We start from the raw sequence: 17,952 nt of genomic DNA, 5'->3' as shown, positions 1-17,952 counted from the left end.
AGGCGACGGAATTATGTCAGCTGTTAAAGACTGAATACCAAAATCAGTGCAGCGTTACACGCTGTCACGTTTGCTGTATTGGGGAACGGATACAGCACTTGAACCTTGACAACGCAAAGTCAAAGTCAAATAAAAGTCCGTGACGTGCTGGTTACCTGTCTTGTCTTCTTGCTGCGTTCGGCGGATGGCGGATCGTGAACCGACGCAGTGCAGGGTTCAAACTTCACGCTCTCTATCTATCTACGCCTGACCGACTCGATGAGGTCCCTTCCTTGATTTTCCGAGAAGCCAATTCCCCACGCAACAAACTTTCTCTCGATACACCCCCCGAAGCTCATTCACCAGCTGCAAAATAAACTGATGGTCTTCCGTGAACTTGTGCTAGCTCCACCCCTCTAGATGAGCAGTGCGAGGAAACAAGCGCACCTCATGACTAAAGCTCACTTGGGGGCGGTGGGGCTGAAAGGAGGCCGAATAACTCATCAGGTGTAAAAGAGTGCCTCCAGTGGACTCTACACACACTTAGGAGTCAGCGCTGGTGTGGTGGGGGACGCACAACTCAAAACAACAAGAATCACGGCAGCTGATCAGAAAAACTAATCGCTTTTACTGTTTGACTGATGTTTAGCGACTTTTTACATCAATTGGTGTTTGATAGGGATGGGTGATTAATCAATTTTACCCGATAATAGTTTATTTCTCAGGATGAGCTATTTTTTTCATAATTTTTTTGCAGCACCTTCAGAGTTCAAAGCACGTCGCTGCTGACGTGCCCTGCTTTCACTAACACAGAGAGGAGCTGGCTTGCAAACAGACAGTCAATGTTGCCGACTCGGCAACTTTGCAACTCCACTTGGGACTGTTTTTCACAAAATGAATAGACAGTATATGTAGAATCATTTTCCCCTTATTGCATGACAAGAAAGGAGCCGGTCAGAGTGATCTGATGGCTCATTTTATGTTAAATGGGTGAACAACTAAAATGTTCATAATTTATTAAGAAGTGGGTTGAGATCGACGTTTTGAAAAATGGAAAAAAAAATCCCAAGAGGATAGAGTTCTTTTCAGATGTGAGGAAAAGACATGTCAAAGCTTCATGGATCCGTGTTGGTACTCACTCGCTTCGTCGGCGTGCCTCCATCCCATCGGGCAGGAAGAGTTTGATTGTTGACACAATGCAGCCATGTGTGACTGGAGACACACAACAGCAAGATAAGATATCCTTTATTTGTCCCACACTGGGAAAATTTGCAACACCATTTTTAAAACATAGCACTAAAAACACAACCAGTTATCGCGGCAGTACTAAAGCTGTCTGGAGCAGCTAACCTGACAGTTTTTAGCTTCATTTAGATAGCATACCTGTACATATACTGTATGCCTGTGAGTATTGTTATAAATTTGGTCTACATTGTTCACTATCTGCCAATGAGGGCTAGTGAGAGGTGCGTTGAGTTTGGATTTTTGTTCGCACTGCTGCCAGACAGCTCTGAGGTTCTGCCTTCCTGTGTGTCTGCATGTTCATAACACAACCTCAAAACATGCATCCATTTCAATTCAATTTTCTATGTCGGCTTTAATATACCTTTCTTTGCATTTGTGAGCACAGCCGACTCCATATTGTAATGATTTTAGCAGCCGTGGAGAATGGGGTCAAAATAATGCCTGATTAATTTTCATTGCAGCTTTAATTTGAAAGGTTTGGCAGTGAAGCTGAAACTCTGACCCAAATGTCCATATTGTGTGCGTGTGTGTGTGTGTGTGTGTGTGTGTGTGTGTGTGTGTGTGTGTGTGTGAGAGCTTTGAGGTGAGCCGCAAGGTGTCCTTAAGGGAAATCCCAAGTCCGATGATTCAAATGCTGCCCGTTTGTATCAGCACGTAAAGGCGAGCGAGGTCAGGCTATTAGCTCCACCTCAATAGAGCAAACGTTGGCTCTCACTGTCAGTCAAACCTGAGCGTCGCATTTCTCAGCGGTCCAACAACATGCGCGTACCTTTGCGCGTGTTCTCTGTGACGTCCACGCCAAACTGGATGATGTCGCCCGAGAGGACCTCGCAGGGCGGACTCTCCTCAGAGCCCCGACTCAATCGCTGGCTGTTAATAAAGGTGCCATTGCTGCTTTTTGTGTCCTGCAGGTAGAACTGACAGGAAAAAAAAAAAGGATAAAATTAGACAGGCACCCAATTACAAAATTGTGATGACAATAATGTGTGGAAATAAGCAATGAGATAAATAGAAGTAAAAAGAATTGAATAGGTTTTGTCCTCCTGCATTAATTGAGTGGCCATTGCGTTGCTGCTTGGCCACATGCGGGCAGTCTAAGACCGTTGGCTATTTTGTTCAACTCCTCTCGTCGCGCACCAGAACAGCGCTAATATTGGTCGTTCAATGCTGAGGATAAAGAATATATGATTGTAATTGGCTGCCGACCAGTCCAGGGTGTGCTCTGCGTCTCACCCAAAATCACCCACAACCTTATTGAGGACAAGCACTTTAAGAAAATGGATGGATGGAGTCTCTGTAAATGTTCTGAAAACCCGTTTCCTTGCCTGTTTTTGCACACAGCGCCGATGTCGCTCAAGTTCACACAGGAGACATGTTTTCTTCTTGAGACAACAAACTATACATGTGAATGAGGAGGAGAGATGCAAATTCGGGTTTGAACCGATGAATCAACGGGTATATCAATCAAGTGGGAATCCTCCGGGTTTTCGGCATGGTGATCATTTCTCCCCATCAATCAGCACTATTGTAAACATGAAGCAGGTTTACAGAAGGATGGAAACCACACAGCCGCGGCTCTCCTCAAACAGGAACAACGGCACCACGTGAACATTAACGGTGAGAACACCGACGACGACGACAACAACATCAACAACTCATTAATTCCGTCCTTCATCCACATGCCAGTCACACCGACAGAGCGTGAATGTTGAGCACATACTTACAGAGGCAAGTAAACACACAAGATCATGCGCACAGGCTACTGGACACACACGCACAGACACAAACCCATACAGTACACGATGTGATGTAAGCGCCTGATAGTGGTGGTATTGGTCCCGGGAGGGTGGGGGTGCTTCATCCGTCATCTCGTCATTGTGACTGAAAACAAGACCGCGTTGATCTACCGGAGACGCGTCACAGAGAGTTTCACTGATCTCACCATTCATCAGACCGCAGTATGCCCACCCGCAGCACACACACACACGAACACACACACACACACACACACACACGCACACACACACACGCACACACACACACGCACACACACACACGCACACACACACACGCACACACACACACGCACACACACACACACACACACACACGCATGCACACCTCTTGTCCCCATGGTAACCTGGAGACAAGGAAGGAGGGACCTAACTTCAGAGCTTTCCAAACAGCAAAGCCTCAACCCCACACACACCATGCATCAGAAAAATTCTTATAGCTTCATGAGGTGTACCGAGCACGCACACGCGCACACAGACGGCCGGTCATCCGTTCGTAAATGCTCATCTTGTAAACATATCGGCCATTTTCTATTCATCGCATCCCGTCCATACTGTGGATGGAGAAGCAGTTCAAACGCACGCAACGCTAGCGTTAGCTCAACTTGGCTGCGGGGGGTTCACGTTCCTATCTGTGACTCTGAATGGGTGTGGCTTTAAAAGGCGGGGCCTGGCCTGGTAGGTGACGTGTAGGAGTCAGTCAATGAGTTTGGCGGCTTGGCTGTTGTGAGCCGAGGTCAGCGGCTGGCTGTTAACTGGCTAATCGTAGTCTGCACGCCGACCTGAGTGCCTGTGGCCATGCAGCTCATGTACGAATGTGCTTATGTTTTTGTTTCCAGTTATTCAATAAAGCAATTGAAAGTTCGTGGCGAGTGGCTGACTCTATCCTTGAACCCCTGTGAGGCACTGCAATCCCTTCTAACTAGCGGTGGTATGCAATAATAAATTAGCTAACATGTTTACGTGAACTTGTGTGGGCAACTATTGACGTGCGGTTGTGTGAACCACTTTGGCACTTTGCCTTTTTTTAAGAGTGACTCTCAAAATTGGAAATTCTCCGTCTTTCACGTACTCCATCCTCCTTGCTCAGCGCTCGTTTATTTTGCTAATCGACTGGTTTAAGTTATTTGAAGAATCCTTGCACATCCGAGACTTTATTTCAGCAACTTCAATGAACCTAACTTGTTTTGGTAACATTGAAGATAATTTTCGGCAACATTGTAGTACTGCATGGAATGTCAATGTGAAAATGAAGTGCACAGCTTATTATTTCTGCTGCCATGAATGCATCACTTGTCAACCCCGACTGGCATATTTCATCCCCACAGCTGCCAGATTTCTACACCCACTCTCGGGACATTTCTCTGGGATACTACAGATATCCTATTTTCCTTCCTCCACCATTTATGGATATAAGGACCAAGTTCTACAAATCAAGTTTCCTGACAGCCAAGGTCTAGAGCAGGGGTGTCCAAACTCGGTCCTCAAGGGCCCATGTCTTGCTTGTTTTCCCATCTTTTCCTGCTGAAAAACACGATTCAAAGGATCAGTTTATCAGTAATATCTGAAGAAGCAAGTAAACGATCGTGGTCGTTTGAACTCAGGTGTGTTGGCAGCAGGGAGAGATGGAAAACAAGCAGGACATCGAGTTTGGACACCCCTGGTCTGGAGACTCCTCTTGGGCAAATCGACCCCTGAGACTTCTTCCGCATCCGATCAGATCACGGCTGCGTGTCGTCCACTTTTCACCAGCAGAACAAAAACAAGTGGAAAATCTCCAGCCTGCCGTATGTGTGGCCGCACCTGAAGCCTGAAGCAATCTTGTGACTCATCAACTGGAGGGTGTGTTGGTGATTTAAATACACAGCGAAAACATCTTATGTGTGCTGAAAATATCCTGGAACAAAAAGAAAAAAGCATGGCACCACACCTCGAACCCATGACAAATTGTAAACCGACAGTTTGGCAGCTTATGCAGCCTCGTCGATGATCAAGATTAATAAAGTACAAACAGAATGACAAACTTGAGCAAAAATAGTAAAATAGTCCATGTTCTCAGTACAAGTAAGTACATGTTGGCCTGGTATTTACGTGCCAACAAACCGCCAAGACGATAACGCTCAGCGTTGGTTTCATTCATTCACATGGTGCTTATCTTCTCTGTTTTCCCAACATTCCTCTCTCACATGACAAAAAACATGCAGGACTTAACTCTAAACTGCCGTATGGGGCCAAGGAAACTGGGCAAATGGCAGTTTCTATGTGCTGGACTGACTTCAAGCACTGTGCCTAAAACACTGGCAAGTGATGCACTTTGAAGTCCGGCGCGGGTCCCCCTCCACCACTACATAACAACTTGAGCACCCTCGTTCACGTTAGCGTTTATTGCGCGCAATTGCGATGTTCCGTCAGCTAGCTATGCCGACACTGTGATCGTCCAATGTCCGAGGTGGCCATTTTAGAGGGCCTTGATGTTGTATGTGAGGGTGCGCATGTCACACAGAGAAAAGATGAAAGAGCGAGGAAGGGGGAAAAAAAATGGATTGGGGCCTCAGGTTAGTGGCCCGCTTTACAGCACCTCGTCGTGTCGTGGTGTACAAAAGCCACCCAATGACCCCGGCTTTAAGTGGATACATTTCAGTGGCTCAAACATGTAGCGTTACGCAGGGGTCAAAAAAATTACATAAAAAATGCTAGATGAAGTAGCATTCACTCGACCCGATAGCTGAGTGGGCGGGGCGTGGTTTCAGTGAATTCAGTGGAGACGCCCATCGTGTTTAAGCGAGAGGAGAGAACGGCTCGACTTTTCACGACAGGACTCGGGATTAACGGAAAAGCACTTAACAAGAAGTAAGCCAAATGATCAACTGAATTGTAAATGCACTACGCTCGTACAGTAATGTACGGTGGAGTTGGTGGGGGGGGGGGGCCCTTTAATGGCAATAAGGTGAAATACCATGTTGATCATTTCCAGCCCTGAGTGAGGCACGTATGTGTCTGAACCAGTGCAAAGTGGACGTACCTGTCCAAAGTACAAGCGCATGGAAAAGTTCATGTGGTGCAAAGGATCAATGCTCCGCGGACGGGACCAATGGAACAGTTTACATTGACAAGGAACAAAGAAAAGGCCAGGGGATTATGTCCTTTTGGATAAATAATGAAGATGTGCACGACCCAACGGTTATGACGACGTCCTCTCGGAGGATAAAGCTGGTGTGATCCAGTCATCTGGCACATGGACAAGCGAGTGACGCTGGTGGTCCTCAATCTGCTTTAATCTGATACAGATCTGCCTGAGTGGACCACTGAGTGGCTTAAGCAGGCTTCATCTTCTTGAAAGCATCCTTTAGATTAGGTCTTCTTAATTATTGGTGGTCAAGGAAGTGACTTGCAAGGACTTGGTTCCCTCATTAGAAGGAAACTTGAACATAACTACAACGTGCAGTCCAAAATGCAAGAGGCAACTGGATGCAGTTTGTAGAAGATGCCGCTTATCTAAAAGAGTCCCCTCAGACATGCGTGCCACCAGCTGTGCTCCACTCGCTCATGTGGAGCTTCCGTCACAGGAGTCGGAAAGTTGTAGAGTCTGTCATAATACATAAAACATACGCTTGTTGCGATTTTTCATCCTGTTTGGAATCAGATGAATGAGGTATTGTTGAATTGTATACTATAGTTTCCCAACAGATAATGCATTTCACAACATCGCCGTAACCAACCAGCGGTGCAATTTATTTGCTAGAGCTAAAACAAAACAAACACAAACAAAAATAAAAAACATTCATTCAGGACTGAACATTAATCCCTGTACCGAGTCCCCCACATGGAAAATAGTATGTTAAGCCAAAGTGTAAAAAGTGTAACTGTGCAAAACACCCACCCATCTATCCATTTTCCAATCATCCGCGCTCACACTCACGCCTCGGGACAATTTAGACTGTTCAAACAGCCTGCCATGCATGTTTTTGGAATGTGGGAGGAAACCGAACTACCCGGAGAAAACCCACGCAGGCACGGGGAGAACATGCAAACTCCACACAGGAAGGCCGGAGCCGGGATCGAACCCACAACCTCTGCACTGTGAGGTCGACGCGCTAACCACCCGATCACCAGGCCGCTCTAACTGCAAAACGGTTCCTCCATAAACAAAAAAAACAGTAGATGCTTGTGAGGTGACTGTTTTGCTGGATCTCTGAGTAAAAGAGTCCAACATGAGTTGTGACTAGCATCGGAAAAGTTACCCATCCTGCTCATTCGTGTTCGGCAATAAGACCTTATAATACGGCAGCCATTTCCCCACCCTCACAAACATCCCACTTTAAATCCAAATATTTCTGCCTCTTGTGCTTACAGAAACTGCAAATGGCAATGACATCATTCAAAACAAGTTTGACTTGTTGTTTTCCCCTTCTGGGATTCATTTTCATGATCCATTGAAAAAAAATGTCCTGCCATATAAATGAAACCGACAAAATCAATTAAACAAGCAACACTGCGACTCATTGGCTTTTGTTGACTGGTTTGCTTCAGATCGAGACCCCCCCCCCCCCAAAAAAACACTCTGTTGCCCTCAGTTTGTTAACCGCACAAGCGCATGTTAAAATCCCTCCTAAAGGGCAACACTTCATTAAAAATATTGATGATTTGAGAAGCAACTGTTCACCGCAAACGCTTGAGGAACGCCTGAAGCGTGACGTGATTTTCATGACATGGTTCAAGCGGCGCATACTAGCAAGTCAGGTTTGGCCGTCAAACACTCCTACCTTTGAATATCTGTCGCCGTCCGAGGAACACTGAGTGAAATTGTGGTTCACGATATCAAACTCACATGAAGTGCGCAGTCATGTGATGAAACCAAAAAAGAAACAGGTTTCTTACTGCAAGAGGAAGCTACTGTTATTGAGCAAACACACCGCGACCTTATTTCTGTGTGGTCAACCCCGGTTCATCGTCTTTCATTCCACAGACACCCACGACAGATGAAATTGTTGCGACAAAGACAACGTAAAAAAAAATCTACTTTTTGTGTGTGTGTATTGTTTTGTATTGTTGTCTAACATTGTTGGAAACTTTCCATGAAAATGAATGGTCATTTATGGTAATGATAATAAATCAGGAATGAACAAAATTGAAGGGTGGCCCTTAATTTGGAACTTCATAGATTGTATTTCAGCGTAATCCTGATTCAAAATACAAACAAAAAAATTGAGGAAAAAAAAAAAAAAGAGAGTTACAACCCGTAGGTTGGTCGATTATTTTTGTCATGAACTAAAATTTTAATTCCTACTAGGCATCAGAGAGGCTGCCACCGACATGAAAAATAAATACATTTTACAAATCAAGTAATTCATGTACTTTAATGCCTTTGCATTTTTGGACCGTGTATTGAACGGGACAAACACTCAAACACACGTGCAGAAAGTGAGAACACCCACAAGGAGCCACTCTTGACTCGAACGCCTCACTAAGTCACACCCCTTAAAGGCACAATACCAACACAAATACTCCAGTAATTACACTTCATGAAACCATTATGTTTTTATAAAATACAGTGCTATGTTTCTTGAATAGATTTTTTATGGTGGCATTTTGGGAGGGCTAAAATGGATTAACGGCATTTCAATATATATTTTTAAATGGTGAAAATTGATTTGCTGTATTATGGGTGAATTGGTTTATAAGTCCGCTGAGGGAATGAATCAGATATCAAGATACCACTGTCTACAAATGAACCTAAAGAACATGAACCAATAATCAATCCGCATCCAGTGTGACCCATTACAACTGAAAGGCAAGTGTCGGAGGAGCGAGGCTTTGTTGTATTATTTGGTGGCTTTTGTGGCACATATCACCAGTCGAGTCGCTTCTCTCAGCTAAGGTGTCGAGATTTTTGCTCGAGTTGGAAAACCATTTTGTGTTTGTTCTCTTGCATCACTCGGGGAGCCCCCCAAAAATTCAATCAAATCAGTCAAGAGAGAGCCAGAGAGTGACAATATTATCCTAAATGCGCTATTATGGAATGTGGATGTGGAAAACGGCCATTTCCAAGTGTCCGCATGCCTTCGAGTTGATCTAAGCCTGTGAATCCCTGGGCCTGCTGGACCTGTTCTGTGGCGGAGTGACGACAGATGCTCCACGACGGCCCGCACAGATTAAACACGTCTGCTTTAGACCTCCCATGTGGGGATTTTAAGAAAAGAAAAGAAGAAAAAAAAACCCACACACACTTTAATTCGCTAATGACGATTAAGCCTCGCTATAATGGTGAGATTTGCCGTTTTTACGAGCCGTTACACAGATCCGATCGGCTGGATCGGCAGATAGTTTGCATTTCGATGGAAAACAGGTGTAATGTCGTAATTTGCTGAACGATCCAAGACGTCATTGACTTGATGCGCAAAATAAGAGATTACAACAATCACAATCTCATTCATTCCAGGGAGGTTCTGTTCGTTCAATGCCATGGTTAACAATCCAAGGTTTCTCAGCATATACAGTATATTTTTTTTAATCCAATATTTTTGGTGGAGGCGGGATTACCCCCCCCCCCACTTTTTTGTGCATTGTATGTTTATTATTTGTATAGAATTTTTAGAGTTTCATTGTTTTGTTATAATTTCAAAACATTTCTATGGCTGACAATTAGACACAAACTTTGGCGATTTGTGGGCGGGGCCGGTCCCAAATCCCCCACAAATAGCGAGGCGTCGACTGTACTGTTAATAAGCAAGTTTTTCAAATAGAATGGACAGATTAGACCATTTTTTTTTTCACCTAAACTCGGTGATGGGCTCCAAAATCCTAATCGTGTACTTTTTACCTGTTGTGAAAGCGCTATATAAATCAGGATGTATCGTATTGTATTGTAAAATATTGTTCTAAGTTTAGCACATCCATCATCATTTCCGAAAAAGCAACACATGCAACTCACTGGAAATGAAAAACAAATGTGTTACTTTTTAGCCACACATAAATCTGAACTAATGAAAGATACTGTAGTCAAGTATCCCTGTAAAATACAACACGCTGTATATAATGTATATTGTAATATTTGATGGAAAAAGTCATGTCATTCAACATATGCGACACCGTTCACCTGCGAATCAAATTTGGAATCGCGGGAGGATTGTGGCTGCTCACGAAAAACAGTCGCAGATTCTGCTTCAGATTCAGTTCAGTTCAGTTTAGTTGCGTTGGGCGCCATCGCTTGCTGTGCGGCAGGCCTGTAGAGGCGGGATACGTGAATGTCAGGTATTAAACTTCACGATCCTCTCAGGCCGTTACAGGATTCCCTAACACACAGGCAACGTCTCACCTCTGTTACAGCAGCGGTAAAGAACAGCGGGAACGAAACAGGTAGAACAATTCCAGGTGCTGCTGGAAAGGATGTAAAAACGGCGACAGGAATGACATGTATGTCGCCAGTTTGAAATGCACTTTGTTAAAAATGGGTCGGCGCAGCCCAGTTTGGCCACAGGATTATTGGCTCGCAGGTACTTTGTCAAGCGGGCATGACTTGAGTAGCAAATAATTTGGCACACCACTACATAAATACCAAGCCATTCCAGGCCTTCTTTCCTTCAGCTGTGTAATAAAGAGGAAAACAGCATGTGTGTCTTTATTGAAACACAGCCATCCCTTGGGTGTGAGGGACATTTCCTGTGCTGGTTTGAGATTATTTATCACCTTCCAGAACACAACGTTGGATTTGTCTCTGCCGCAGGACGGACATGGACCCTTAAAATAACCTAATTTGTTCGGTTTTAATCAAAAGTTCACACTCAGGGGGCAGTCTGCCCAAGGGGGGCAAGAGGCTGGCTTACCAAAAAAAAAAAAAAAAAAAAGAGAGAGCGCTGTGGTGTGTGTGTGTTTGTGTGTGTGTGTGTGTGTGTGTGTGTGTGTGTGTGTGTGTGTGTGTGTGGGCGGAGGGGGTGGGGGGTGGTTCTGTTTGTGCTGCGTGTGCTAGTGAAAGGCCTGCTGGTAATTTAAACATGACTCAAGACCCTGAGCTGGCCATTTGTGGAGTTGGAGCCCGACAACGAGGCGATCAGACAGGCTTGCCGACGACGGTATTTGGATGTCCTGCATCTAAGGGTTCTTTCATGAAGGCACTCCTCGGCCCCTATTTATGCAGCATGTTAATAGCCTTTTCTGGATTGATGCAGCTCCTCTGGGCAGTTGTGAACATGGTCATCTGGCACGGATCATATCAACTGCCCAAACTCGATTGCAAACGATTTAGGACACACAATCCTATGCACACTAAGTTCAGATATCATATGGATTCGATGGGAACGGGTTGAGTGAAACGGGTCGAGTGAAATGGCAGTATAACAGGCCAAAATCCAGAGAGTAAGGCAGGGTAATAGTTCCATCCTGCGTGTGTAGAAATGAGTGTTAAATTGAAACATTCGCTCTAAGTGGCACTTGAATCGAGAATGCACTCAAACCTGCTGACTTTCTATCAGCTCTCAAAGTCACCACAAGACCAGCATGTTGTTATAGAGGGTGTCCTTCAAGTACGCAACAACTATTTGTGTCACCTTTTCATAAAAAGAAAAGATTTCAGCTTGATCAATCAACTACTGTCCTTTTACGATTTGGATGCATTATTTTGTTCACCGTGGTCCACCGCTTTATCACAGTTCTCTTTTCACAAAAAAATTGACCTATTTGGCTTTTTCCCCCAGAAATGCTCTAAGCCAGGGGTCCCCATCCGCCGGTCCGCGGACCGGTACCGGTCCGCCGGGTATTTGGTACCGGGCCGCACCGAAAGAACTTGCCTTAATTCCGTTTTATTTATTTCGGAAGACGAAAGATGTTTTATTTTGAAAAACTACCGGATTCTCCGTTACATCCGTCTGTGTTTACGCGTGACACACGTCAAGCCCCGCTTCTCCTTCACGTGACCGATTACTTCAAAACAAAACGCCAGAGCAAAATGAGTAAAAAAAACTGCTGGAGATCGCAAATGACGGCGGCCTTAAAAGTACGTTCAAGACAACTGGATTAAAATTATGGCTGAATACTCTGAGATGGCCACAATAGCACTGTTGCTATATCCGACATGCTACCTGTGTGAGGAGGGGGTTTTCTGCAGCAACGGCGACGAAAACAAAATTACGAAGTAGACTGGACATAAACCACACACTTGAGGTGTCATTGTTTCCTATTACCCCGAGATGGGCCGTCTGGTTGCAGAAAATCAAGCTCGGTGCTGTGGTGAGTCGTCATTTTCATGCACTTTGAATTTGCGTTGTATCGTATTTTGAAGGCATTAAACATTGCCATAGCGATCGGAGTGTTGCGGCCAGATTAGACGTTCCTTGTGTTTATTATTATATTTCGTAAACGCCACAGTTTTCATGCAGCTTATACCATATAGTTTTGTTGTATTATTTCCGTCACACCTTAAATGCCGGTCCGTGAAAATATTGTCTGACATAAACCGGTCCGTGGGGCAAAAAAGGTTGGGGGCCCCTGCTCTAAGCTACCTCAAGATGGCACCAAAGCCCTCTCAAATAGTAAAGTAGTAGAGTAATTGCTCCCATGTGTATGTTTGAGTGATACAGCTCCACTGAAAGAAGCTTTGTGTGTCGGGAGGAGGAGCTAAGTATAGCCTGGGTAGTTAGTGGAAGTTACAGTCCTGTACATGCAAAATTCTAATGAAGTTTTTCCTTTGAAATCAAATTTGCTCTAAATCGTGTACTGTGATTATTAAATAAGATGAGTTTGAAATGAAAAATTGATCAGGTGACTGAATGAGCAACTAATTCCATCTTCCTTCTATTTATATGCCGACTATTATGGATTTCACTTCATTCTAATTGAAGGTATATTCAATGAGTTAACGTTTTCATTTGACCAGAAGTGTGTAGTTGAGTAAATGAATTGTGCTGTACCATTAAAAATAAATATATAGATGATGCACTGAAACTGCAATAAGTAAACTGCGAAATGGCGCATTCTAAATATTTATTAACGGGAGCATCAATGACTCAAGGTTGTTCGCTTCTGAGCTGAGAAGCATTTTGGTTTGTTTAAACTGTCATGAATCTGTTCCTGTACACAACAAAGTGAACCATGACTATAGTACCGAACCATGACTTTTTGGCCGTCGCTCATCTTACCTTGCCAGTCTTGTGGTCAAACCAGACCAGAGCGTGGTTCCTTGACAGCACTTTGCAGTCAAAGGTGGCGTTATTCTGCGCCGGTCGGCAGCGAGCCACCGACCGACCGATTTTGACGGGCTCGTCCAGGTACACATGCCTCTCCTGGAATGGGTGCGAGTTGGGTCGGCAGGCGAATACGGCAAGCGCTGAAGGCATTGATTTTGGCTTGAGAGTGTTACTCCAACCGGACACGAGGGACAGGTTTTCTTGATCCAGAGTGGCAGGCGTCGTGTTCCGATCCCCCGAATGAATAATCAACTGTATCTGGGGCTTGCGTTCAGGCGCTGTGGTTAGTCTCCTGCTTTATTTTGTGAGGGAGGGTGAGGCACTAGCTAACAAACATCGTCCGTTGCGCGCAGCTCAGGTAGAAAAACAATGCCAGTCCATGTGCATAACGACAGTCGGGTGAGGAGTGCCATGTGTCAGGACATGCATGACTGAGTATAGAAGGGACAGTCTGGCAAACAGCCCCCCACGTCCATCAAACTATTCCAGTGCTGAAGCAAGGAGAGAGGGAAGGTTGCTGCTGTGCTACAAATACAATCTTGATTACTTTCGTGTGGCGAAGATAAATCTATGGGAGGGTGGGGGGTAGTCAACGCAACGTCTTGGCGCCTGTTTTTGCAATGCAACTGCACAGATTCACTTGTTTTTTGTTTTATATATTTTTTATGTAAGTAGGGGGGTTAAGATTTGCAATTAGAACTCTTTCGAAAAAACAAGTCACCAAGCAAAAGGCAGCCACGGAACGCAGTTAGAGAATTAAGATGTTTGCCAGGTAGATGAGTTAAATCCCTTCCGTCCTCCCATTAAGTAATTCCCTTGAATTTATGTTTGGAAAAAAAAAAGACACTCACTGGTCGGGGTTAGCAGTGCAAACCACGGGGAGGGGGTTGCTAATTGGCAAGATCGCCAGTAGTAAAGTGGACAAGACAAGCGCTAACGCGGCTAGGAGGCTAGGCTCGGCAGCTAAGCTAATGAGTGCTCGCAAACTTATCAACCGGGCCCCGGAAGGCTCTCCGCGCACCCTTCTCGACCAGCTCGCTTACCAAGTGGGAACCAAATGCCATTTTAGTCGCCCTCGCAAGGCGCTAATCCCCGTCGTTCCACTACTAGCGACTCGGTGAGCTGCCTTATCTTTCACCAGCTAACCGGCTAAGTGACAGTCAGAGGAAAAAGAAAAAACAAGGGGGACTTTATTCTTCTGCGCCCCCTGTTCGGATCCACGGAAAAATCCCCGGCCCTGGCCCACAGCCCCGCGTTGTCATGCGCTGCCCTCGCTCTGGCTCGAATCTCCAACTTATTGCCGTCGCCTCAATGCAGTTTCCTGGTCGGAACGTACAAGTTGTCCTCCTCCGCGAGTTGCGGCCGCCATCGTGTAACCAGAGAGCCGACTCCTGTCGGTGCTGCGTTCATGGACACAAGACATCAACTTCCCCTGGCTGCTGACCTCATCAAATCCCGCCAAACATTTGCATAATAAGTACTATATGTTTTAAAACCAAACATCTGTGCAAAACAAAGTGTGACAGTATTTTTATGTGTATTTCATCCATATTTGAAATCATACTTGATCAGAAACTAAAGTAGCCTTCACTTAACTGTTATATTTGACACTTTATTTCACCATGCATGGTGGCTGAGTAGGATGACAAACTATCAAAAGCAATTCTCGGCCACCGTAGAGCTAAGGCTAGTTTTATTGTTTTTATGATCAAAGCAATAAGACTTCATACTTGCTGATTCATATTACATTTTGCTTGCATCAGGTGGACATCCCATCATTATTTTTGGAGGCCACCACAAAAATATCTTAAATTCATGAATATAATAAAAACACATTCTTCTCAGCTACCATAAAATTACAATTATAAATTTGACAAAATAGTTTAATTTTTAGCAAATTTTCCATTTTCTGAAATCTGTATGTTATTCAACCTCTGAAAAATTCAGCCACTAGTTTGGAAATCCCACTCGCAATCATTTTCCCAGGAGGTCCCCTTGACCAAACCTTTTAAGTGGCAGGAAAACACAACGTTTTTTATTTCGAGGCCAGAAAGTTAAAATACTCCAGTTTCATTATGTGTTGGTGCAGGAGTGATGGGTGGCAAATATCACATTCAGAACATTACAGAACTTGAATTTTGCCTCTAAGTCAATGCAAAAAAGGCATTTTTCTGGATGTATGTGAATTTTATTTTCATGACACCCTGACTGTGGATGATAAGACAAACGTACACACGTACGGACACCCTCCCCCGTAATGTTAGTGAACTGGCCGCTCGACTGAAAAATATCTGCCCACCCCCTGGAACTAACGATTCAACGAAAATTACATCAACTCAACAGCTTGCCTCAAGCAGTCTCAATTTAGACGACACACACGAATATTGATGTTAATAATGACATGACAGACTTTAAGGAGTTCAATGTGTGTCAAGTGCTGAGCGTTGACTGCTCACTTCTCCGAGCTGCCGTCTTGAAGCTTGAACACAACTCGGAACGTCCTTGCGTGATGACGTAATCAGGTCGTCATTCCCGGCTCGTCTGGAGCATCCCTGGTGGCTAAGCTAAGTGGTTTACTGCACCGCTGTTTTAGTTCTGCGGTTTTCACTAGAGAAACGACCATAAATATCAACTGTCAAGTGCAGGGAACACGAATAATTCTTCTGAGTGTCCGCGTTGGGCCAGTCGCTATGGCTTTGCAAGGCCCGGAGGAGCTGGGGGAGCCGGTGGAGGAATCGGAGGACTTGGACGACCATGACGCTACTAATATCTCGCCAGCCGAGGAGATACCGCTGCCCGTCGGGCCCGGGGGCGACGACGAGGATCCCGTGGGGAACACCGTTCTGCTGCCCTGGGACCGCTTCTCGACCTGGCTGCACTGTATCTGCGTGGTGGGCTTCGACTTGGAGCTTGGACAGGCGGTGGAGGTGAGGGAAGACCCGCTGAGGTCAGCTGGCTCATCGGAAGGAGGAGGTCCGCTGGGAAGGGTTCCAAAAGTTAGCTTTTTATTCAGGGCTCTGACTAATTCCTGGACTAGAAAACACAAACCACTTCGTTAAACTGTTTGCTCACTGCAAGAGGCAGACGGACAGATAGCGTGTTAAACACACGTTGGTCTTAAAAACAAAGAAAACTAAAACAATGAAATGAGGACTTTTATGTCAAGCAACTGCTTATTGATCAGGAAAAAAAATCAATCACTGGGCAAGATTTCCTGAAACAAGCACACATAGCTTCACTGAAAAACAAGACAAACTATTGAAATGAGGAACATACAGTATTGCTCAAGAATATGAAAATTTGACTTTCTTTTAAACTCGTAAACAGCAAGTCTCAAAACCCCTCAACACGGTCTTAAAACTCGGTTCCAGTGCATCAATGCTATATCACAGTTCTAGCACTACTTTTGTCGAAATTAGACTCTCTCCGCAACTCACCAAGGTGTCTCAAGATCAGTTTAACAGGTGAGTTTTGCAGCAAATAACAGAATAGCCCGCCCCCCCCCAAAAAAAAATAAGTAAGCAAATTTGTTAACTGCAAGGTTTCACTGTACAGGCAAAACACAATAGAGTTGCATGCCTTCAGTGTAATACCACGTTGTGCCACAACGTGGCGGGCAGCACTGAGCTACTACTGGAAGAGCTGCAGCACCTTTAAGCACTAGAAGAAGAGGCAGAGCCAGTCCTTTAATAAGCTCCATTAATTGTCGTCACAGAGAGCATTTCCACCTGTGAATAGCATAAGCTCAGTTTGTTGGTGTTGGTGCTCCGGGTGTGTTAAAGTAGCAGTTTAAAGATTTATAATGATCATAACAGCCACGCTAAATTCCATTTGCCTGTTGATGGCGTTTCACTTTATGTGTTATCAGACTGGTGGTCGTCTATCAAATGGACATTATACAGTGAGAACATTTTGTCGTTTAAAAAACATTGGGATAATTTACATTTGTTTTATGTGTCACTTTTACAATAAACTGACTGGATGTGATAAATACACAACTTAAGGGCAAGCAAGTATGCCTGCCTCTGCGCGAGTGAGAGAGAAAACAGTCCCAAACATCTGTTGTTCTGTTTTCTTGTCAGTGAAAAATATTGAAACCGTTCAATATTAAGTACTGGTATGTGTTCAATTGCTGGAACATTTGTGCATCTCAATTTAATTCAGTGGAAAATTAGTTACAATGTATTTTTCCACTCTTCTTATGTTCAAATGCATGGCCTATTGTTGTTTATTAAACATAGATATGTGTTATTAGTTCTGTCACGCAAATGTAGTTAAATTGCCATGAAGTTCCAGCGGCAGCTGTTTGACTGCTTCTTCTAAATCTGAACCCAAAGCCAACAGTGAGCTGATACTTAAGAAAGGCAAATTAGTTGTTCAGGTAGTTTTTCCATTTGTGACTGCTTCTCAAGAACACCAAAAGGACCTTGTGCTCCGTTTTGTGATGAAAGTTATGTATGACTTGAAATGTTGCTTGTGGAGGCTCTCAGTCGTACAGGAAAGTTCCATCGTAGAAAGGGTTCTGTCAGTCGTCATCTGTACCTGTGGGTAAAAAACAAAAAAACAAAAAAAAGCAAAAAAGGACGTTTCGCTTCTCTCACAGAAGCTTCGTCAGCGGTAGACAACCCTGAAGTCTCCGTGAAGACTCCGGGAAGTTGCTCTGCGCTAAAAAGCTGAGCGTGGCCTGTTTGAGGACTGGGTGGGGATGGTTAGTCACGCCCCTATTGGTTTATTAGAGGCCCATTGGTTTCTAAATT

The 17,952-nt window shown here is 44.6% G+C and overlaps 2 protein-coding genes across 7 annotated transcripts in view; one reads left to right on the top strand and one right to left on the bottom strand.

Moving 5' to 3' along the window:
• Positions 1-14,611, bottom strand: part of slmapa (sarcolemma associated protein a) — a 30,788-nt gene extending 16,177 nt beyond the window's left edge. For 3 of the 6 annotated variants that reach the window (XM_019879406.1, XM_019879409.1, XM_019879410.1), the window contains exons 1-3: positions 13,148-14,610; positions 1,994-2,141; positions 1,119-1,191 (exon numbers count right to left, since the gene is read on the bottom strand). In XM_019879406.1, coding sequence (XP_019734965.1) covers positions 1,119-1,191; positions 1,994-2,141; positions 13,148-13,345 — 419 coding nt within the window. In that variant the 5' untranslated portion in view covers positions 13,346-14,610. Of the gene's footprint in view, positions 1-155; positions 353-1,118; positions 1,192-1,993; positions 2,142-7,780; positions 7,842-13,147 lie in introns of those variants that run through there. The other 3 variants (XM_019879407.1, XM_019879411.1, XM_019879412.1) reach the window with 3 other exon arrangements.
• Positions 14,612-15,549: 938 nt separating this feature from the next.
• dennd6a (DENN/MADD domain containing 6A) overlaps positions 15,550-17,952 on the top strand; it is a 14,379-nt gene continuing 11,976 nt past the window's right edge. The window contains exon 1 of the mRNA XM_019879326.1: positions 15,550-16,122. Within this exon, the coding sequence (XP_019734885.1) occupies positions 15,886-16,122 (237 nt within the window). The 5' untranslated portion in view covers positions 15,550-15,885. The remainder of the gene's footprint in view (positions 16,123-17,952) is intronic.

Source organism: Hippocampus comes, unplaced genomic scaffold (assembly GCF_001891065.2).
Source record: "Hippocampus comes isolate QL1 unplaced genomic scaffold, H_comes_QL1_v1.1 scaffold44, whole genome shotgun sequence".
In the NCBI taxonomy this organism is placed as follows: Eukaryota; Metazoa; Chordata; class Actinopteri; order Syngnathiformes; family Syngnathidae; genus Hippocampus; species Hippocampus comes.
This window is presented reverse-complemented; position numbering and strand designations above follow the sequence as displayed.